A 25087-nucleotide genomic window follows, 5' to 3' on the forward strand; every position below is an offset into this window, starting at 1 on the left:
AGTGGTCGATCTTCTTATGACAAGACAGATTTTAACAGTGGCTGCCATTCAAAGACATTCCTTTATCTCTCAGGCCCTCTGGAATATCTTAAGACCATGCAATATAAATGTAAGATTTTTATTTGAAGTGGCAGGTCCAGAAGAAATAATGAACAATGCTTGCACTGCGGCTTCCTCATTATTGATGAGATCAAGCATAGACTGGTTGATTGATCTGCAACAGCCATCTTGAGCTTCCCATTGCTTGTCATTGAAATCCTCAACCTGTTTCGACATAGACCTGTCTGTTCTTGGCCTTGTCCACTGCCACAGTGAGGCTAAACGTGAGTGAGAAGAACAACACCCAATATTCTGCTTTGGGGGTCAACATCCTATGCAATCACACCCCCCTGTCTTCCTTTCTCATTCCGACTGGTCCACCAAAGTTCTCTCTCCCTCTGATCAACATTTCTAACCTTTCCCCACCATTACCAAGACTTGTCGTTCCCCCTCACCTGATTTCTGCTCTCTAATTTTCTTCCTTATCTGTTGCTATCACCTATTAGCCCCTGAGCTTCTGGTTTGGCACTTTCCCTCCCCATCCTGGCTCCATACATTCATACATTGCCCTGCCCAACACCTAACAGCTGTCTCACTCATCCCTCTCACTTTCATACAGTGGTTACCTTCCCTCCACACTCTCAGTCCTGAAGCAAAGGCCATCCCTTTACTTTCACAGATACTGCTCAACCTGGAAGCTTCTCCAGCAATGTGTTTTTTTTAAACCCTAGATACAAGCATCTGCAGTTTCTTATGTCTCCAAACAACGTACAGTGTTAATTTGAATAACATTTACCATGTTAATTCAACTCAATGCTTCCTCAGTGCTGTGCTTTGTGTGTCAGTCTAGATTATGTCAAATATCTGGAGCATATCTGAACACATGGGATTTAGGCAAGTGTACAATTACTGGACCAAAACTGAAAGCCTTTGCATGCAATCAGATTTCTTTTGGCTGAGCTACGGAGTCATCAAGTCTCCAACTTAATTTGATCTCTCTGCTCATATTCTTAATCTGTGCCAGCTGGTGAATTGGGTGTTCACCAGCTGGAAAGTGAATCATCTTGGCACCAGGACATGCCCCACATGAATGAAGGTTCATCCATTAAGTGTCACAGTTCCAAATGAGTGGCCTCTATCCAACATATGTTTTCGCTATTGAATGATCTGCTACTGAGAAATGCTTACATAATAAAGGCAATGGTGTTTAAAAAAAAATATTATGCAGGTTTAATTATTAATTCCCTTCCATTAATTTGGAGTGAAAAAAATTAAAAATAAAATCTCAGTGACAGAAAACAGAATTATCTCTATCACTTCAAAGTTAGTGAGTTATGATTGGATTTCTCAATGGCATCCCATTCAATGTTAATTGTATGTGAGTACTTTGACAATTAAATACTACTTATTGACTTGATTATATTCACAGCATTAAGAACTTCCTGGACCCAACACACAAATGTCATTGTGAAGAAAGCATGTCACTGTCTCTACTTTCTCAGGAGATTCGGTATGACATAGAAAACCTTGGCAAGCTTCTCCATGTGTATTTGAAAGTGTGCTCACCAGCTGCAACACAGCTTGGTATGGGGGCACGATAACTCTGAGCAGAAGTCCTGCAAAATGTAGTGGACACAGCCCAGTACAACTCGGGTAAAACTCTTCCCGCCATTGAGAACATCTACAGGGAACGCTGTAAAACTCTCCCCACCATTGAGAACATTTACAGGGAACGCTGCTGTCAGAGAGCAACAACAATCATCAAGGATCCACGCCTCCCAGAGCACGCTCTGTTCTTGCTGCAGCCATTAGGAAAGAGGTAGAGGTGTCACAAGATTTGTGCCCACCAGGTTAAGGAACAGCTGCTACCCTTCCACCATCAAAATCTTAAGCAACAAACTCAGAGACTCTTTTAAAGGACTCTTACTTTGCACAGAGTTTATTATGGAATAATTATTCTGTCTTGCACAGGCTGTTTGCACTTTTTGCTTACATTTCTCTCTTTTGTATACATATTTTCTCTTGAGTACTTTTTTTTGCCTTACCAATTGAGTAAAAATTCTGCCTGGCCCTCAGGAAAAAGAATCTCAGGGTTTTATGTGATGTCATGTTTGTACTGACAATAAATCTGAACTTTGAATTTTGAACTTGTGTCTATGAGGATTCATTACACATTACACACTATTTTAAGAGAGTGATATTGACAAATTACAAAACAAACGGCAATGCTGCTGGAACACTGCTGCTGGCATGGACCTGGGAAGAGAGGGGACTGGTGACACAGTACTCCCCTTTGGGTCCTCCCATCAGTCCAACTGCTGACGGCTCAGTACAGGCTTTAAATGGCATTGTATGAACCTACAATGTTATATTTAAAATCTTTCAACCACTGGTCTGGGTTCAAGATGGCAGTGTCTGTGTTTAGCAGTGGCCTTGAGGGGTTGCAGACTCTATAAATAAGAGTTCTTGCTTCATTGGTTTAAAATATTTCTCCTCCACAATTGAAGCTAAGCTTCCCTCAGACTGAAGAACGTCTCGATTCTATCTGTGGATGTTCTGAAAAGTTTCTGAACCTTGTCAAGAGGTCCATAATCCCCCAAAAGGGAATCATGATTCACTAACCTGACCTCACTTACTCATTGAATTGGACAAGTATTGCAAAAGCATAGAGGTTGCTTAGTTCAAAACTATTTGCAAAATATTGACACAAACAAATGGAAATCATAAATTATAGGCCGATAGGTACCGAGAAGATTAGACAATTGACTAGTTGGGAAGTGGAAAGTGGTGGTTCCATGTAATAATGAATCAATGACTCCTTTACTGTACAGGGGCTCCAGTCTCCTCCCATACTTCAAAATGTACAGGGGTTCTAAGTTAATTGATATAATTTGGCAGCACAGGCTCGTGAGCCAGAGGGGCCTGTTACCTTGCTCTTGGTCTAAATTAAAATTAAAGAAAATCCTGAGGATATTCATTTTTATATCAGTCTCTCTTATAATAGAATGTCAGAACACAATGACAATTTAGATCTTTGAGCACAGCAGGTGGGAGCAATTCAGATTTCTGGATAATTGCACTCTCTTCCAGGGAAGTGGGACTAATGCCAGTGGGACAGGGTGCATCAGGACTGGAGAGGGACTAATAGGCTTATGGGAAGGTTTAGTAGTGCTGTGTCAGAGAGGCTAAACTAGATTTGCAGAGTGATGGGAACCAAAGCCACTGAGACAACTTCTTGGCAGTGCTTAAAAACTGTACTCAATAAAAGGCACATATACAAAAGAGAAATTAAAACATAGAAAATATTGCAAACAAACAATGTGCAATAAAGAAAATAATAATTCAATAACGAATAATGTGCAAAGTCTGAGTTTGGAGTGAAACAAAATTCTGCAGCCACTCTGATTGCAGTAAAAACACAAATACTGGAGGAAGTAGCACATCTTGCAGCGTCCATAGGAGGTCAATAGATATTACTGTCCTCAATGTGAAGGACTCAGGTCCTAAATGTCAGCTATACATCTTTGCCTCCTATGGATGCTGCAAGAACTGCTGAGTTCCACCAGCATTTAATTTAATTTAGACACATAGCACGGTAATAGGCCATTTTGGCCCATGAGTCCATGTTGCCTAATTTACACCCCATTAACCTGAACTCCCAGTACATTTTGAACACTGGGAGGAAACCAGAACTCCTGGAGAAAACCCACACAGACACTGTTTTTACTCTGATTGAGTTTGTTGTTTAGTTGTCTGATAGTGGAGGGGTAGCAACTGTTCCAGAATCTGAGAGTACTAGTCTTGAAGCACCTACTTTATACTACTTTCCTGATGGCAGCAGCAGGAACAGAGCACGTCCTGGGTGGTGTGGATCTTTGATGATTGCTGCTGCTCTTTAATGTGCTTGGTAAGTGGGAGCCTTACAAAGATGAAAATTTGAGAGTACAGAGTTTGTATTTTTCTGTCAGGATTAAAGGCCGATGGAACCATGGTTTTCAAGGGATATTGGGGATCTAGTTAAGAAGACAAAAGAAGTGCATGACAGGTATAGACAATAAGGAGAAAATTAGATACTTGAGTATATATAAATATATTAAAAAAAACAAGAATGAGTTCGGGACTGAACCACAGAAATGTTTCTCCAGGAAAAAGGATTATAAATTTCAGTAACTCTGTACTTCAGAGATCCATCAATAATAAGTTATGGTATGTATTCATGCCTGAAATCACTGAATCAGTGCAGCTGGAAGCATAGTGTTGATTCTGTTGTTAGAACCAGAGAACCATGTAATACTAAAACACAGAAACAGATCTTTTGGTCCTTCTAGTCCGTGTTGAACTATTATTCCATTGACCTGCACCATATCCTTCCACATCCCTCCCATGCATGAGTAATTTTTTTCCTTAAATGTCAAAATTATGTCAGTCTCTAGAAAAAAAAATTAGGTGTTCTACCACTGGAATGGATCTTAACTTTCTTTCTCTTTGATATATATTTCATTTCTTAATTATTTTCAAATTTTTTATACTAATATTCTGTTTGTTTTTTTTTATATAAACAACCCCACAGTTATTATTATTAGTAGTGGACTCCTTAACTCAGCTAGCAACCCTCATAGGGTGGGTTTTGATTCTTAGTTTAGGAATATATGGGTTTTTTCTCTTTTCCTTTTTTCCATGCAATAGCATGGGTTCATATGTACCTTGTTTATTGTTATTTGATACTTGTAACTTGATATTAATTTACTTTATTATTAATACCATATGTACCCAACAACAACAAGATCAACATTATGCTTCCAGCTGTACTAATTCTTCTATACAGAGAGTTGTGGGTGCCTGGAATGCAATGTCATTGATGGTGGAGGCAGGTATAATCAGAACATTTAAAAGTCTCTGAGAGGTACATGGACATAAGAAAAATGGATGGTAGGTTATAGTTTGTGTGGAAGGGATGAGTTAGATTGATGAGGTGTAGGGTTACGATGGTCGGAACTACATCAAAGGCCGAAGAGCCTGTACTGTACTATACTGTTCTGTGTTCTATTCTGAGTCTGAAACTTCACATATCCTTGAAGGACATTTAGGTCCTTTAGCAACTATTGTGTATTGTATTGTTATTTATTAGCTAGGACATTAAAGGTTGTGGGAGAAAAATAGGCAGTGCAGCTGTGGGAAAATGCATCAGCTCACAATTAAATGGGGGTGCAGACTCAATGGGCTGAATAGCCTATCTCTGCTTCTATGTTTTATGGTTATGCATGCTTAAAAGTACCAAAATAAATGAACATATGGTTTTGTGTTGTCAATGGATTTACTACATCGTCTGTATTTCTGTGGCATGTTTCTGCAGTAACAAAGATTATTCTTACTACCAAATTACACATTGCATAATCTTGCACCTTAGTGATCAATTGAGCCATTCACACCCCATGTGATAATATGATCTAAAGTTAACTTTGCTAAAATGGTAATAGCTGTTTCAGTGAATAATTAGTGGATTACATTAATCCATAGCATTGAACATTGGTAATTGATATATTTGTTTCAATTAACTTAATTATAATAGACCATTACATATTTCTCAAACTTTAATACATAATTACACACAGGATGCTTGCAACTATTAATGAATGTAATAAAAATAGAGCTGCCTTAGGAACACCTGAATATTATTTTTTCTTTTTTCCTTTTTTCTTTCCACCATTTCCTTTTTTCTTTCCTTCCTTTCCTTTTGGGCCTTTCTCCTTCCCACCATTTTCTGATTCCTTTGCAGCTTTTGCTCTCTTCTTGCCCAGAGGTGTTTTGACATACCAATCCTGAAGTAAAAAGATAACCATTTACCTCCAGAGTACTGCTGTTCATTGTGAATTATAAAGCTGGTTCAACATTTAAAAAAATGGCAATCAAAAGGAAAAGAATATTAAGTTATATGAAAAAGTTGAAGATTGATATTGCATTTCTACAAGAAACTCAATTAACAGAAAAAGAACATTCTAAATTGAAAAGGGATTGGCTGTGCCAAGTTATAGCTTCATCTAATTCTAAAGAGGAGTAGCTCTCTTCATTAAAAAACTTTACCAGTCAAATTTTTCGATGCTATAATGGATTCTGTGGGGAGATACGTTTTGATTAATTGCCAGATTTATTCTAAAATGTGGAGACTTATGAGTATTTATGCACCAAATGTAGATATGAAGATTTTATAAAGCATACTTTTCTACTTTTGTCAGAATGCAGGAAAAGGTTCTAATAAGAGATTTCAATTGGTGTCTTGATCCATTATTGGATAAATCAACTAAAACAGTAATAAGAGCTAAAGCAGCGAAAGCTACTTTAAATTTTAATGAAGCAATTAAATTTTGTTGATATTTGGCGAAAGTTGAATCCTAGAGAAAGTGACTATACTATTTATTTGCATAGACATGACTCTTATTTGAGAATATTTTAAAAAAATTATTGGCACAGTTAACCATATAACCATATAACCACTTACAGCACAGAACAGTCCAGTTCGGCCCTACTAGTCCATGCCGTAACAAATCCCCACTCTCCTAGTCCCACTGACCAGCACCCAGTCCATACCCCTCCAGTCCTTTCCTCTCCATGTAACTATCCAGTCTTTCCTTAAATGTAACCAATGATCCCGCCTCAACCACGTCTGCCGGAAGCTCATTCCACATCCCTACCACCCTTTGTGTAAAGAAATTTCCCCTCATGTTCCCCTTACAATTTTCACAGTTACAAGGAAGGGTTACTAAAGTTGAGTACGAAGCAAGAATACTTTCTGATCATTTGCTACTTTTCTCGATATGTTCAATTTTAGAGGAAAAATATACCTTATAGATGGAGGTTCAATAATGTGTTATTAAAAAGAGTAGATTTTTGTAATTTTATAAGAAAACTAATTCAATTATTTTTAGAAGTGAATTTTAATTCAATAGATAACAAGTGTATTAATTGGAAAAGAAAAGAAAAAGCAATTATTAAAAAAACTTCAATGTAATATTATTCAAACATATAGAACAGAAAAATTAATTCAAAGAACCAAACAGAGATATTATGAATTAGGAGAAAGGGCTTAAAGTCTTAGCATGGCAATTGAAAGAAGAAGAGACATCTAGAGTGATTAATGCAGCTAAAAAAAACTTCAGGGGCTATTAAATATAAACCACAAGAAATAAATGTATTTAAGGAATTTTATTCTGAATTATGTCATTTGGAATTGGTACATGATAAAAATAAGATTGATGTTTTTTGAAAAAATTCTCAAATTACTTTACCCAGTTTAAATGATCAGGAAGATTTTAATGTAGTATTTATGGCAAGGGAAATTAGTGAGGTTACAAGTTAATTGCAAAATAATAAATCGCCAGAAGATGGATTTCCTGTACAATTTAAAGAAATTTAAATATCTTAAATTAAGCTATGAAGATACATTCGCTGCCAAAATCCTTTTTAATTGCAATCATTACAGTATTTCTGAAAAAAAGATAGTGATCCCATGAAACCAGTATTTTATAGATCAATTTAATTATTAAATGTTGATTATAAAATATTAGCTAAAATATTAGCAAATAGTTTGGCAAAGTATTTACCAAAATTACACAAGGATCAAACTAGATTTGTTAAGGGTCAGAAATCTGCAGATAATGTAGCAAGGCTTATTAGTTTGATGCATTTGGTTTAAAAAAAGGAGACTTTGGATGCTGAAAAGGCATTTGATAGATTAAAATGGGATTTCCTCTAAAATTCTGGAGAAATGTAGATTGGGTTAAAATGTTGTACAAAAACCTATTGCAAAAGTAGTAACTAATAGACATACTTCAGCATCTTTTGAATTAACTAGATCAAGTAGACAAGTTGCCCATTGTCGTCAGCTTTATTTCTTTTAGCAATAGAACCATTAACTGAATTAATAAGACAAGATTCAAAGATTGTGGGTATTAAGATGAAGCAAGAAGAATATAAAATAAGTTTATTTGCAGAAGATGTTTTGATTTATTTAACAGGTCCATTAAATTCTTTGCAACTTAAAATTAGAATAAAAGAATAAGGAGACATAGCAGGTTATAAAATTAATTGGGGTAAAAGTGAAATTATGTCTTTAGTTAATGTGGACTATGAAAAATGCAAGGAAGTAATTGAAACTAAATGACAAGATATTAGAATAAAATATTTAGGTATTTGTGTGGAATCAGATTTGACAAAATTATTTAGATTAAATTATTTATCTTTATTAAAGAAAATTAAAGAAGATTTGGAAAAATGGAATATGTTACCTATTACTTTAATAGTTAAATTGTGTTAAGATGAATGTTTTTTCCTCAGATACAGTATTTATTTCAATGGATTACAATTTCAATTCCCCAAAAATTCTTTAAGGAATTAAATGTTTATGTTAAAAAATGTTTATGGAAAAGGAAAATGGGTAGGGTTTCTTTGGAGAATATAATGTGGAAATATGGTTTCTAGCTTGCTTAAAGCTCCCCAATTTTATGAATTATTATAAATGAACCCAGTTGAGATTTATTAATGTAATATATGATTTAAATAATGTTCCAGCATAGATGAATATAAAACTTGATAAAATAGGAGAAACAGATACACAACATTTATAAATGGAATGCAAGATTGTTAATAGTAAATAGAGAAACACCCATGATGAAACATTTAATTAAACTTTGGAATTATGCTGATAAAGAGATTGGAGGAAGAGGTTTAATGTCTGGAAGAACATCTTGATTTCAAAATAGATTTATTCCATTTACTATGGAAAATAATTTTTAAAAAATTTGGCAAAATGGTGGTATTAAGAAAATTAAAGATTGTTTTGAAGCCAGGAAATTTATTACTTTTAGTAGAATGAAGGAAAAAAAATTAAGATATTGGAAAATACAAAATTTTGTTATAATCAAATCAAGCAATTTTTTGTGAAAATCTTGTTTGAGATTTAGTATTACGAGTGGAGACAGAAGCAGAATTATTATTATGTACTAGAGATTAAAGTAATTTATTTCAGAGATGTATAAATTATTACAAATGAAAGCTCTCAAGGAAGGAGTTCATAGAAGTACAATCAATGTGAGATATTGGTTAGTTTGATATAACTTTATTCATCAGTTATATTTAACACCACAAAAGTCTTTTAAATGTGGACAAGAAATTGGCTTTTTTTTTGCATTCAACTTGGCAGTATTCCACAATTAAACCTTTTTGGCTTGAAATGGGTAATTTATTAGAATGAATAACTGGAGTAAAATTCCCACAGGTTCCAATGTTATTTTTACTGGGAGATATTAGAGGGGTTAAACCTAAATTAAAATTGAATATGTGTCAAGTTAAATTTGTTCAAATTGCTTTGGCAACATCTATTGCTATAACTTGGAAATCAGACATTGATCTGGGAATGGATAGATGACATGCAGAAGTTCAGTGTTGTATTCCACTTGAGAAAATTACTTACAATTCAAGAGACATATCATACATTTTGAAAAATATGGAGCCCAAATTTACAAACATTAAAATTTAAATGATTCTTGAACAGTCCCTTTCTCTCATAGGGGTGTCTCTCTCTTATATATGTATAATACACACACATACACACACACATATACACACACACGTATGTATGTATCAGAAAGTGAAGTACTCCTGTTGTGGTATCCATGTCCCTCTTCCTCCCCCCCTTTTTTATTGGGGAATTAGTAGGATGTTTTTCTTTATTTCTTTTTTATAAAAGTACCACATGTATTTGAATTAGGTTTGAAATAATGTAATATGTTTGTTTTGTGGTTTTATTTTAAATAAAGTTAAAAAATGACAGTAAGTCTTTAAATAAATAATTTTAACACATAATTTTAAAATATTGCTTTGTTTATTATCATTATTTATATTCAGAGAAAATGATCAAATTTATTGCTGCTCATATATTCAACCATGGTGCACATTTGAACTTAAACTGTTATTTCTTGATGTGGATGTACCTGTCTGTATCTATCCATATTTATACACCTGTGGCTACTTGTTTTCTTTCTTCTTGGAGATAATTATGTGTAAATGTCTCTCAAGGAGAGTCCACATTCATCATTCAGAAGGTACTTCAAAACTGAATGGATAAGATTGCAAGAGTTGTTAGATGTGGCACAGTTTTCAGATACATTCATAATTGAATATTGGATAGAGTATAAATGAGATACATCACGTATAAATGCCCATGTTGAATTTCCATCCCATCTTGTTGAAGTGATCAGTCTTTGCTCCTGAGCTCATACAACTTTGAGCATTCAATCGAAGTTCTGGCCTGAGTTTGCTCTTTGGATCGTTCCTGATTTTAGTAGACCAGTCATAACTGAACAATTTTCTACCTTGCAGTGGAGATGTCAGTGTTCTAGTGGTACTGGGACAGCTTGGCTACAGTTGCAGCTAGTTTTTTTAAAAAAAAATCAGAACTCTCATTTCTAGTTTAATGTGAGACGCTATCTAGTATTCTCTATTCTGTTTCGGCAGGCCTCAAGGATATATCGAATGAATGCAATTCCACAATTGGCTACGGAAAAAAATGGCTATGTGGCTGGAATGACAGCACTGCTGCTGGTGTGAACCTGGGAGAGCAGGGAGCAGGACACAGCGTTGCTCTGCAAGGTCTGATCTCCTGGTCCTAATGATGATTGCTCCATACAGGCTTTAAATGGCCTTTTAAAGAAGCCAACAGTGTCTTTTTTTAAAAATCCTACCACCACAAAGATCTGTGTGAAAGATGGCAGTTCCTGTACTGGGCAGTGTATCTTGAGACTCCGGGGAAGCAGCGGATTGGTTCAGGCCACCATAAATGGTGAGAACACTCCCACCTTGAGAAGGAGAAGCATAGGAGATTACCCTACAGGAATGGTGACCATGGCAGCGCACTAGCAAGAGGCTCAGTGGCTGAAGGACACACAGAAGCTGCATGCAGTTGCTGACTTGTGGCTGAAGGATCCACACAGGGTGCGGGCGAATTGTGGTCGAAGGATCCACACAGGGTGCGGGTGATTTGTGGTCGAAGGATCCGCACAGGGTGCGGGCGATTTGTGGTCGAAGGATCCGCACCGGGTGCGGGCGATTTGTGGTTGAAGGATCCGCACAGGGTGCGGGCGATTTGTGGTCGAAGGATCCGCACAGGGTGTGGGCTGCTGGCAACTGGCTCATGGGAACCAGGCATTGGAACTGGGATTCAAGAGCATGGTGAGGGCAAGAAGGGCTCCCAAAGGTCCTCTGGCACTGAAGGCTTTCTGAGGTTTGGATTTGGAGCATGGGTTGCTGATGGTTTGCATTGGAGTCTGTGTGGCTGCAAAGGCTGAGGCAGTGCTAGAGGTGGATACTATCTCAGAAGGGACTCTCTTTTGCTTCTCTTTTTCCTGTTAGGTGTGCTGGGCAATACTCATGGTAACTCTTTCCTTGCCTTACAGCAGACAAAGATTGAACTATATTATATTACATTTATAAAGTATTAATACATGACAGTGAAAGGAACCTTTGGAGTAGATGATATAAAGAAGGTGTATGGCATACTTGCCTTTATTGTTCAGGGAACTCAGCAGAAGAGTAAAGAAATCAATGCAACAACTAATAACCTATTGACAGAACATGCTTCTCTGAAATTATAAACACCCAATTTATATGGCTTCAGTTACCAAATGAGCACCAGTGTGTAACTTTATAGCTATACATTTTACCTTGAATGATTCCTCCTCCTCCTGGTATACAGGTTCCTGCTTGGCCAGTGGACCGATAAATTCTCCTGCAGTGAGAGGTTTCATGTGTAACTGCTTTATGCGTCGTTCAGTTAGAATATCCTTTGCTGCTTGGATAAGATGTCCCTGGGTATAGCCATCAGTGATCTTAGCCAGAGAACTCAGATCCAATGAATTTGTCAGGATCCCCCCATTTTGTTCGATGATACTTTTCCATAACACTGAAACACAAAACACAAGAGTTAAAATCATTTACCTTGGCAGAAAGTACACAACACATCAGAGAAAGCCTGTTACTAACTACTGGGTGATGAATATTTAAACTGTTTACATAAACATATTTATTAAAATTGAAAATAAATTCAGGTCACAAACATATACAATTGCCATATACAATTTCTGGTTTATGGCTCAATACAAGACTGGGAGATGGGGTGGCATGGAAGCACGCTCAATAAAACCACTGCCTCACAGACCCAGGTTCTGTTCTGACCTCGTATGCTGTCTGTGTGGAGTTTGCATGTGCTCCCTCTCTCCTTGTGGGTTTTTCTGCAGGTGCTCCGGGTTCTTCCAGCATTAAAAAAAGTGTGGATTGGTTGGTTAATTGGGGATTATAAATTGCCTCAAGTATGTAGATGAGGAGTGAACCTGGGTGAGGTAATATGAATAAAAAAGGGATTGATGTAAAGTTAGTGTAAACTGGTCCATGGTCAGCACTGACAGCATTGCTGAAGGGGACTCTCTAAGGCTCTATGATTGTGAAAGTTATCAGGACACAATTTACTTTGCAAACACCAGTTGGACAGTTGTGACCCAAATTTCTTAGGCATGTAATCTGGGTGCAAAGAATCCATGCAAAAAAAAAATTCACAGAATTTTGAAACAAGTGATCTATGCCCTAGCGTGCTTGACTTTTTAAAAAAAAAACCAAGCCTTCATTCTCACCGTGTAAATCTTAATCATGCCTGTCTCTCAAATGCGTAATTTACATTAGCCTCTAAATTGGATCACAATCGTCAGAATTGACTGCAAAGCATGAAAGAACTAGCTTTATCTAGTGTTTATTGGATTAGTGCTTATTTCCAGGAGAAACTGCTAGCTTCAGCAGCAACTGGCCTATCGGTGAGGAGTACAGCGAGTTTAAGTGGTGTGGCAAGTGAGAGTTTGTTAATTTCAAAGGTGGCGTCCCCAGCAACAAGGAGGATGGTGAGTGGCAGGTGAGGGAGGAGCTTGTTGGTTTTAATAGCACCTGCCGCATTAGTGAGTAGGGCAGTGTTTAAATGGCATGGCCTGCTCCTTTGTCAGACATGAGAAATTAGGAAGGTGTAGTGTCCTAGATAACCATGTCACTAGGAAGTGCACCCAGTTACAGCTATTTTCAGATCATGTGTATCAGTTGGAGCAGCAGCAAAATTCTGAGGAATGTAGTGGAGGTAGACACTCCACTCAGGAATGCAAGAACCTGTAGAGACTTTTTAGCCCAGCTTAGACCATCACTCCCCTCCAATAACTCCACCTACACTTCCAGTTGCCCCTGTGTAGCCAACATATTAAAAGACTCATCTCACCTCGGCCACATTTTCTTCTCCCTCCTTTCGCTGGGCAAAAGATTCACAAATGTGAGATCACACACAACCAGATTCAAGAACAGTTTCTTTATCACTACCTCAGACTCACAAAACAATCTCCCATTTCTTAAATAATATTGCCATCATTCTATTCTAAATTATCTCTCTGCAAATCTGCATATTCTCAGCTACTCAACTTCTCCTCATAACTCCTTCATTTATGGAATCAATCTGGTGAACCTCTTGTGCATATCATTTCTCGAGTTAGGGGACCAGAACTCCACGCAGCACTCCAGGTGAAGCCTCTCCAGTACCCTCCACGGTAGCAGGAGAACTGCACTTCAAGCAGGGAAGATTAGCATCTATTTGCCTTCTTGATTACCCAAGGTGACCCTCCATGTTACACTGCTACACCTGCAAACAAACTTTTTTTCAGTTCGTGCACAAATACTTCCATGTCTCTCTGCACAACAGTGCAGTTATTTATCACTAATTAGATAACAGTTCAATTTACTATTTTGTAATGACCTCACATTTACCGACATTCTACTTCATTTGCCAGATGCCTGCCCACTCACTTAACCTATCTATATCTCTCTGCAGACTGTTTCCTCTACACAATGTTCTCTTCCACTCGATTTATTATCATCAATGAACTTGGTCTCCTTCTCCAATTCATTTATGTGAACATTTGTGGGCCCAGCACCAATCACTGATTGCTAACCAGAGAAATACCCATTTATCCCAACTCTCTGCTTTTTATTGGTTAACCATAGAACACTACAGAAAACAGGCCATTTGGCCCTTCTAGTCTGTGCCAAAACATCATCTGCTACCTTGCTGAACTGCACCCATTACATAAACCTCCAGACCTTTCCCATCCATGTATCTATCCAATTTATTCTCAAAGTTTAAGGGTGAGCCCACATTTACCACATCCCACACTCCTACCACTCTGAGTGAAGAAGTTCCTCCCAATGTTTCCCCTGAACCAGTGCTTCTCAACCTTTTTCTTTCCTGATGCCATTAGTGCTCATGTGATTAGTAAGGGACTACTTAAAGTGGTATGTGAGTGGAAAAAAGTTTAAAAACTATTGTTTTAATTGTACATAGACTCATTATGAGCACAATTTCAAAACTTCAAAAGGAAATGGGCCAATAACAATTTTTCTCAAGCAAAATATTTCAGTAACAATTGGGTCTAGACCAGTGATTCTCAACCTTCCCTTCCCACTCATATACCACCTCAAGCAATCCCTTACTAATTGCAGAACACCAGTGGAATAAGGATTATTTAGGTTGGTAAGTGAGTGGGAAGAAAAAGTTTGAAAACCACTGATATAGATTATTTAGATGAGTCGACCCAGTAGCAGTTCTCACGGGACACTACTAGTCACAGGCTTATAATCTGATAAACAGACCTCTGGAACTACTTTCTAACTCTTACCAAGCCAATTATGTATCCAATGGCCAGCTTGCCTAGGATCCCATCCAATCTGACTTTCTGGACTAGCCTAACATGAAGGACCTTGTCAAAGATCTTGGTGAAGTTCATATTGATAATGTCCACTGCCTTGCCATCATCAATCCTTCTCCAACTCAGATATTATTTCAAACACAGAGTGATGATAATTGTCCTTAATCAGTCCTTACATTTTCAAATTCTGATAGGTCCTGTCCTTCAAAAATTACCTCTCATAACTACACCACCATGGAGGTTTGGCTCATCACCCTGTAGCTCTTCAGGGTATCCTTGCAGCAAAAGGGGCAACATTAACCACCCTCCAGTCTTCTGTACCTCACCCTCAGATAAAAATAATGCAAAATCCTCTGCCAAGACCCCAGCAATTTCTTCCCTTGCATTTCACAATGTCCAAGATACACTTGATCAGACCCCAGGAACTTACCAAACTTTGTGCTTGAGACATCCAGTACAGTTATCTACCATAGAACAGGCCCTTCAGCCCATCTCATCCATGTTGACCAAGTTGGCCTCTGGGTTAGTTGCATTTTCCTGCATTTAGTCCATCTCATTGTAATATGGATATGTTCCAAGATATCATTATTCTTTTTTCCAGAATTTCTTATGTTCTTTCTCTGTACAAAATACATATCTCACCCATCTGGTTACCATGTTGATCCTTAAAGGGACCTAGTCTCTCCTAAGTTATCCATTTGCCCTTGGTAAACTTGTAGAATCTCTTTGTATTCTCTTTTTACCTTATCCACCAAAGCCCTCTCATGTCCTCATTGTGTCCTTGATATTTCATTATACCCCGCAAAGAAGACACTTGATCCAAGCTGTCTAAACAAGAACATCTTTTTTCCTAACCATAGCCTCAATATCTGTTGTCATCCAGAGTTCCCCAATACTGCCAGCCTGGCCCTTCACACTAACATTAATATGTTGTCTTTCAACTCTTCCTCCTACTTGCAAATATTACTTTGCCTGCAAAGTGCTTCAACCAAAAATTACTTTGTCTGCAAAGTGCTTCAACCAATCAGTTTTGAGAGTTCATGTCTGATGCAAGCAAAATTTGCCTTCCTCCAATTTAGGTCTTCAGTTGTCTTTTTCCACACCTACTTATAAACTGATAGAATTATAGTCTCTGGTCCCAAAGTGCTCCCCCACTCACACCTCGTCCTTTGGAGGAAGGTGTTCAATGGTAGTTGTGGAAGGTTTCTGTTTCTGATTCTGAGTGAAGGCCTATGACCAGTGGAGATCAGCAGGGGGAGATGTTGGGCCAAAGTTGTTGGTTAATCAATATTAACAATTTGGGTGACAATAGACCTGACATGGTAAGTCAATTTACAGGTGACAACATTTATGTTGCAGTGGACAGTGAGGGATATCCATGTTTGGAACAGGATATAGATCAGCTGGGAGATGGTCCAAGGAATAGCAAATGGAATTTAACTCTGACAAATGATGCATTTGGTAATTCAAAATAGGACAGGACTTCACAGTAAATGGTAGAACTCTGTAGTGGGTTGTAGGAGAGAGGCCAAGGAGCATAGGTACATAGTTCCAAGAAAGTGGTGACTCAGATAGATAAGGTGGTGAAGAAGGCACTGGACACGATTGCCTTCATCAGTTAGGTCACTGAAAACAAAAGCTGGGACATCAAAATACAGCAACAGCTGTCATTGGTGAGACTACACTAATTAGTGCATGTTAACTTCATGCCTGATTAGTGTTTGATTGGGCTTTATTATTTCCCTTCAACCTATCATCTCTCAGGGTATTGAATACAAGAGCTGGGATGTTATGTTGGTACTGTAGAAGATGCTGGTGAGACCACATTGGGAGTACTGCATACAGCTCTGGTCACACAGCTAAAAGGATAGGTGTCATTAAGTTGGAAATTGAGCTGAAGAAATTCACCAGGGTGTTATCAAGAGAGGCTGGGTCTTCATTCCCCAGAGCAGGGGTGGCTGAGGAGTGACCTTATGGAGATATAAAGTCACGAGGTGTATTGATGAAGTGAATTCTCACAATCCTCTTCCTCAGATCAATTATTCATGAGGGCATAGATTTGTTAGAGGGGAGAGATTTAATAGGGGCCCGAGAGTCATCTTTTCACCCAGAGGGTTGTCCAAATCAAATGCCACATTTGAAACAAAGTTACCAGAGTCATACAGAATAGAACAGGCCCTTTGGCCTCACTCATTCAGGCAGAGTAAATTGGCATTCTGGGCTAGCCCCATTTGCATTTGGTCCATGTCCTCCTATGCCCTTCCTTTCCATATAGATGCCAAAATGTCTTAGAATATTACTATATTTTCATCTACAGTTTCCTCTTGCAGCTCATTCAAGTTGCCTCTCATGTCCCTCTTAAATATCTCCACTCTCACCTTAAAACTGTGCCCTCTAGTTCTAGAATTATCTACCCTGGGAAAAAGGCTGGGACCTCAGCTTTCTTAACTTCAGGGAATAAAGACACATCCTTTCCCACCTCTTCCTATAGCTCAAGCCCACCTGATGCCATCCTGTGAATCTCCTCTGTTCCCCTTCCAATTTATTGATGATTGTGACCAGAACTGCAGTCAGTAATGCAAGTTCTTACCAATGCCTTGTTCAGCTGAATCAGGAGGTCCTGAATTTAATACTCTACATCCAGCTCAAGGAAAGCAAACATGCCAAACACCTTCTTTGCAATTCTTGTCCACCTGAGTTGCCACTTTCAAAGGACTATGAACCATATTCCCAAAACTCTCTGTGCAAGTCCTGTTCTGGTTTGACTTAGCAAAGTACAACACCTCACTCTTGTCAGAGTTAAATTACACTTGCCACTCCTTGGCCAACCTTCCCAACTAAACTAGATCCCATTGTAAACTTAGATATCCTTCCTCACTGTCCACAATACCACTAATTTTTGAGTCATTTGCAAATTTACTAATCATGTCAACTAAATTGTCATCCAAATAGTTGACAGAAGAAATAGGCTATCACTCAACCTGATCTGGGCAAGGACTCAACTCCACTTAACTGCCTTTTCCTTATGACCCTTAATACCCATACAAGACAAAAATTTCCCAACTATGCAAAACTAAATGACAAAACAGCATAGGACCAGTTTTGACCTCTGAAGCACACCACTGGTGAGAGGCCTCCAATCAGAAATACACTCTTTCACCATTACTCTCTGCCTCCTACCACTAAGCTGGTTTAGAATCCAATAAGCCAGCTCACCTGGATACCCTGCAACTTAACCTTCCAGACTAACCTGTCACATAATATCTCGTCAAAGGCTTCGTTGAAGCCCAGATATGCAATGACCACTACTCTGCCCTCATCAATCCTCTTTGTCGCTGCTTCAAAAAAGACAGTGGCGGGAATAGTCTACAGGCCACCAAATAATAACATTATGGAGGCAGAGGAAATCAATAAAGAAATATATGATGCATGGAAGAATGGAATGGTAGTTGTTATGGAATATTTTAAATGACATTTTCATCAATCAAATCAAATTTGTTGAGGCAGCTTTGAGGAGCAATTCATTATTGGTCTTCTTGAAGAACATGTTACAAAATCTGTGAGGTTTATGGTATCTTTGATCTGGTCCTGTGGAATGAGACAGGCAAAATTGCCTAACTATGTGGCAAGTGCGTGAGTGGGACTTTGAGATGTTGCTCAAGAGGCTTTGATGAGCAGAGTTAAGATCTTGAAACTTAGTGACATAATTCAATGTAGGCAGGATGGTATTGTAATCACGGCAGTGGAATGCTCCTCTTGCAGCATGTGGGGAGTCAAAGATAGATGGATGAAGGGGTATGGACCGGGTGCTGGTCAGTGGGACTAGGAGGGTGGGGATTTGCTACGGCATGGACTAGTAGGGCCGAACTGGTCTGTTCTGTGCTGTAAGTGGTTATATGGTTATATGGTTTATATGGTTAAAGATCCCTGTGCTTTCGCAACTGTTGACATCTGTGCGAAGTGCACACAGCTGCAGCTTCTGACGGATAGGGTCAAGGAACTGGAGCTGCAGTTAGTGCCACATAAGATCATCTGGAATGCTGAAAACAAAGATCAGACATTCACTGAGGTGGTCACACCCAAGATTCAGCAGCAGCAGAATGATGGGTGACCACCAGGAGAGGCAAGGGGCATAAGCAGACGGTACAGCCTGTTTCCCTCATGAACAGGTATATTGCTTTGGATAATGTTGAGGGGTGGGGGGGAGGGAAATGACTTTTCAGGTGCTAGCAGCAGGAGTCAGGTAAGTGACACTGTGACCAGCTCTGAGACTTAGGGTTTAAGGGTGCAGGTGATAGTAATCGGTGACTCAATGATAGGGGACAGTCAGGAGGTCTGAGGCCATGGGGGTACGGACTGGATATTCTGTGGTCTCCAGAGAGATACTGGGATCATGTGTGGCCTCCCAGGAGCCAAGGCCAAGGATGTCACTGATCAACTGAAGAACATTTTCAAGGTGAACGTTATTATGCACTTTGGAACACACAACATAGATAGTAAGGGAAGAGGTCCTGAACAATGATTATAGACAGTTAGGGAAGAGGTTGAGAAGCAAGTACCTCAGGAGTAATGATCTCTGGATTATCCCAGAACCTCGTGCCAGTGAAGTCAAAAATAGGAAGAACGGACAAATGAATATGTTGCTGAGAAACTGGTGCAGGGATTCAGGTTTTTGGATCATTGAGATTGCTTCTGAGGGTGGGGTGACCTGTTCAAGAGGTACAGGGTGCACTTCAAATAGAGACTTTACAGCTTTACAAATATTGAATGGAAAAAAAAAATCATAGTGTAAAACACTTAGATATTATGGAATTTATCAAATTTGTTCATGAAAGTTTGTAGAGAGTCCCACATGGGAGAGGGGCAATACTTCATTTAATCTTGGGAAACTGGGAGGGGCAAGTGGATGAAGTGTTTGGGGAACATGGACCATTTTTCTATTAGTTACAGATAGACACAGGGCAGGATCACAAATTAAAATTCAGAATTTGGACAAGGCCAATTTTAAAGGTAGACAAGCTTGAGTTAATGGGGACAGGTTGTTTGTAGGAAGAACAATGTTAAGAAAATAGGATGCTTACAAATGTTAGCTGACAAGAGTCTAGGGTATGCATGTTCCTGTCAGAGTGAAGTAAAAACACAAAAATGCTGGAGGAACTCAGCAGGTTTTCCATCCATCCATGGTCTCAGGCTCAAAACATTGGTTATACATCTTTACCTCCTACAGAGACTGCAAGTCCTGCTGAGTTTTTAAACTATAAAAACAGCATCTTCAGACATTCATGTTTCACTGTTTGAGTGAAAGAGCAAAGTGGGGGCTTGGGGCAGGTATAAGCTGCTGGGATCGTGAACACCTAGAGGAGTTTCTGGAACTGAGTGAGGAGCAAATGTAAAAAGGAAATCATGCTGTATCTTTAAATTAAAAAAAGGGACAGAGATAACTTGGGAAGATAACATTAAAAATAATCCCAAAAAATTTTACAAGTATATAAAGGTAAAGAGAGTAGCCACAGAACAAAATGAGACTCCACAGGAGTCAATGTGGTCAATTCTGTGTGGATCCCAGTATCAAGGAATGAGGCCAACAGAGAATAGACCCAAACACACAACTCAAGACAGTTTAGTTAAGTGACTATCAGTATCTTTACTAGGTGTGGTGCACTGTTAGACAGAATCAGACACATACAAGGTAAAGACTGAAGAACAGGCTTTAATCCACAAAGATTTCCACAGAGCCAGGCTGGCTGTGGCTGCAGCAACTCAGTGTGAGGCCTCAGGAGGCCGGCGCAGGCTTATATCCCGGAGGGTGATTGACACCCGACCGGGTGGGGCTTGATCCATTCAGGCCGACTGATTGGCAGCCGGCCAGGTGTTGTCTTGTCCCCTTACATTCCTGCAGGTACAGAGGTTGCCCCCTGCAGTAGTACCCCCACACTAGGAATCACAGATTCAGTACACAGGTCTTCAATCAGTAAAGGCAAACAAATCAGCAGGGCAAGGCAGAAGTAGGGTCAAAAAAACAGTTCAAAGATCAAAATATACCCACACATAGGCTAACACTAGGGAAGAATGCTTGCAACAAAGGGCTAAGATGAACAAGCAAAGAGGGAAGAGAACAAAGCTTCTATTCACAAGAGGAGGGAAGGATAACAAGACACAGGTGGGTAAAACATAGAAACATAGAAGATAGGAGCAGGAGTAGGTCATTCGACCCTTCGAGCCTGCTCCGCCATTCAACGCGATCATGGCTGATCTTAAAGTTCAGTACCCCGTCCCGCCTTCTCTCCGTAACCTTTAATAATCAGCCACAGGTAAACACATTTAGGACAGGGTAGGTAATCACACAGGAGGGAAACTTGACAGGACATGGGAAACTGGAACGAGACGAGGATTAACAAAATAAAACAATGATGAACAAAGGGAGTGAAAAATAAAAACATAACCTGAATAGACAAGACAAAACACCCAGGAGATGGGCAACATCTTCAATGAGTACTTCTCCCCATCAACGTGCAAAGTCTTTTGTCCAGGGAATGAGGTTTGGGGGTGGGGTGGGGTGGGGTAAAGATTTAACAGGAACCTGAGGGGTAATGTTTTTACACTGATAGTGTTGAGTGTATGGAATGGGCTGCCAGAGGAGGTAGTTTAGGTAAATACTATTGCAACATCTATGAAACATTTGTGGGCAAGTTGGGCCAATGGTCCTGTTTCCACACTGCATGACTTTGTGAAGAATATTATCTGTGATTACAACAGGATCTAGATCAACTAGGAAAGTGGGTCAAAGAAAGGCAGAAAGTGCGATGTGTGGTTAAGTTAAACCAAGGCATGGCTTACACAATAAATGGTAGGGCCCTGGAGAGTATTGCAGAACTGAGTGACTTCAGTGTTCAGATACATAGTTCCTTGAAAGTGATAAGGAGCATTTGGAATGCTTGCCTTCATCAGTCAGGGCTTTGAGTACAGGAGCAGGACATCCATTCAAAAGTTGATGAGACGAAACAGTTCTCCTCACCCACAGATAGGAAAGATATTATTAACTGGAAAAGGTGAAACAACTTCCTTTCAAGTATTTATATATTTTAAATTAATTGAATTCACTGAAATGTTTTAAATTCCTTTAGTTATTCCCTATTGGCAAATGTTTCACTTCCCAAAAATAATGCTGGAGATTCTAATGAACCTTCGTGCAAAGAACCAAGGTTCACAGTCACAGATATTCAGGTCTGTTCACCAATTTTCAAATTATTTTCTGCTTTTAACAAGCTTGTCCAGGGGGTGTGACTGAACCCAGTTGTCAAAGAGTATCAGAGGCAGATCTTGGTATTTATGGTCTAACACCTGTTCACTGTTCAATCATTTCTAATCACACTGGAGAAGCTTCAGGGATAAGAAGATCTGCTCTGGGTAAATATGGATCAAGTGGAGGGATGCAGCGAGTGCAAGCCATTTCCCAAAAATACTTTTTATCTCATTCTGTTTGAGCCTTTTAACTGATCTGTTCCTACAGAAGAAACAATTGATTTTAAAGATTGACGATTGATCAAATATTTGTTAGGGTTGGAGAAGTGCTTTATGAGTGAAATACTTGCCCTGATAAGAGGCAAACTGCACTTAGCAGATGGTGCCATAATATTCTAGAATGGCTTGTGGGACAGAAAGGCCTGTCCCCATGCTGTATCTCAAAATTAAATTTGTTCATTCTGGAAGCTTTAAATCAAGAGCAGAAACAAAGCTTAACAAGGTAATACCCTTCATTTAATCTTTCAAAGCAGAAAATTACTTATTTAAAACCTTGATTTAAGTCATAAACTGTTTTGAAATTGATTTAGAAAACAAAGAAAGGATCAAGATTGACCACAAATTTTAGATAGACAACAGACTCGCCAAGGCAAATAGCGCCTTTGGAAGACTACACAAAAGAGTCTGGAAAAACAACCAACTGAAAAACCTCACAAAGATTAACGTATACAGAGCCGTTGTCATACCCACACTCCTGTTCGGCTCCGAATCATGGGTCCTCTACCGCATCACCTACGGCTCCTAGAACGCTTCCACCAGTGTTGTCTCCGCTCCATCCTCAACATTCATTGGAGCGACTTCATCCCTAACATCGAAGTACTCGAGATGGCAGAGGCCGACAGCATCGAATCCATGCTGCTGAATATCCAACTGCGCTGGGCAGGTCACGTCTCCAGAATGGAGGTCCATCGCCTTCCCAAGATCGTGTTCTATGGTGAGCTCCACTGGCCACCGTGACAGAGGTGCACCAAAGAAGAGGTACAAGGACTGCTTAAAGAAATATCTTGGTGCCTGCCACATTGACCACCACCAGTGGGCTGATATCGCCTCAAACCGTACATCTTGGCGCCTCACAGTTCGGCGGGCAGCAACCTCCTTTGAAGAAGACCGCAGAGCCCACCTCATTGACAAAAGACAAAGGAGGAAAAACCCAACACCCAACCACAACCAACCAATTTTCCCCTGCAAACGCTGCATCCGTGTCTGCCTGTCCCGCATCGGACTTGTCAGCCACAAACGAGCCTTCAGCTGACGTGGACATTACCCCTCCATAAATCTTCGTCCGCGAAGCCAAGCCAAAGAATCTCCTGATTTTGATTTTTTTGGAGCCTTATTGAGTAAAAGGAGAATGGTCTGTCACTAGTGTATTTACAGGAGAAGCTTTCACTGTATCTCCACACTTCACTCTTTATTTATCACCCTGCAGCACTGATGTAGAAATTATTTTGAATGAACTGAGACCTTTCTTTGAGATGTATTGAATTTTTAGTGCAACAGGCCTAGTTTAATATTAGTCCTTTTTCTAGCATGGGGTCTGTGGCACTAAAAGTAAATGTGAACAGAGATATTTTGAAAAATATGATTGATATAATTCTCATTTCTTTCCCACTGTAAAAATGTGGAGATATCCCTATAGGTGTTCCTATGAAGATCTTGAGCAGGGAAAATCTTGACTCCATACTTACCAAATCGAGCTGTGTAGTCTGGTCGTGGAATGAGCACAATTTTCTGGAAAGTTCTGCAAAAAGACTTCAACTCTGCTTCAAAGGGCCGTTGAGTTGTGCCAATAATAAGAACACGATCTTCTGCTTTCATGGATTTGAGTATACTTGGGAAAGATTTCTTTAATCTTTTTGGATTCAACTGTTTAAGATGATACAAGGAAAAACATTATGCTATAACTTCACTTTGAACAACTGAATCTTTCACAATATTTTGTTTCTAAGGGGTTCTCAGGATGAGAGACACACAGGAGACAGCAAATGCTGAAATCTGAAGTGGAGTTCAATCTGTTGGAGGAAGAAGGAACTCAGTGGGCCAAGCAGAATTAGTGGGAGAAAAAATAAATGGTTAATGTTTTGAGCCAAAACCCTTGCAACAGATTCCAGCATCTGCAGTCTCCTGTGTACGGGTTCCAGCGTCTGCAGTCTCCTGTGTACAGGTTCCAGCGTCTGCAGTCTCCTGTGTACAGGTTCCAGCATTACAGATGACACTTTCTTTCTTCTAATATATCCTAATTTCAAAGTATCATCTTCCAAAGCGTGAGCTATGATATCACAAATTTAGATCTCTTTAATCCAACAAATCAAACTCTGTGGCTGTTACTTTGTCATTTTAATTCATTGATAAACATTTTGCATAGCATGAATAACAAAGTATGAAAGCGATACAAAAGAGATATAAAATGTATATAAAGGTACAAAATCTTAAAGAGATACACAAATTCAAAGAAAATTTCTCGTGCTCACGCTTCCTTCACATCTTGTAGAAAATAAAGAGCAACATATTAGATCACTCATTATTGTAACGCTACAAACAATAGTTCTCTTAAAGAGACAAGCACAAAATTAACTAGGGATTAAAAACACAAGGTTTTAACCTTTACGTTCCGGCCCCTAATTATTATAACGTAGCAGTACACTGGGGGAATGCAGGCAGAATCAGCACTAATAGCTCCAAACTCATGATAGTTAGACACAAAAGGCTCCTATCTACTGGCAACTAGCCACGACAGCCACGAGGCATAGTGACTCAGTAGCATCCATAGGTCTATGGAGAAGCCCTGGCCTACTCAATGTACTCCAGATGTCATGAACCCAGGTCACCTGTTATTTGTCTATTTCAAGCCTGACAGCTCATCAATAAATGTTTTTGCTCTTCTCTGGCTGAAATCTGAGGCACGGTCTCATTATTCATCCTATTTCAATATGATGGGATATGTCCATAACTAACATCTGCCAAAATAATAG

At 39.2% G+C, this 25087-nt stretch overlaps 1 protein-coding gene across 3 annotated transcripts in view; it reads right to left on the bottom strand.

The window, feature by feature from the left end:
• The window catches only part of LOC138761738 (dynein regulatory complex protein 11-like), a 320096-nt gene that overhangs the window by 24991 nt on the left and 270018 nt on the right, over nt 1-25087 (bottom strand). The window contains exons 17-19 of one of the 3 annotated variants that reach the window (XM_069934395.1): nt 23804-23981; nt 11754-11992; nt 5705-5858 (exon numbers count right to left, since the gene is read on the bottom strand). In XM_069934395.1, the coding sequence (XP_069790496.1) occupies nt 5712-5858; nt 11754-11992; nt 23804-23981 (564 nt within the window). In that variant the 3' untranslated portion in view covers nt 5705-5711. Of the gene's footprint in view, nt 1-5352; nt 5859-10033; nt 10465-11753; nt 11993-23803; nt 23982-25087 lie in introns of those variants that run through there. The other 2 variants (XM_069934394.1, XM_069934396.1) reach the window with 2 other exon arrangements.

This window comes from Narcine bancroftii, chromosome 4 (genome assembly GCF_036971445.1).
Source record: "Narcine bancroftii isolate sNarBan1 chromosome 4, sNarBan1.hap1, whole genome shotgun sequence".
Classification (NCBI taxonomy): Eukaryota; Metazoa; Chordata; class Chondrichthyes; order Torpediniformes; family Narcinidae; genus Narcine; species Narcine bancroftii.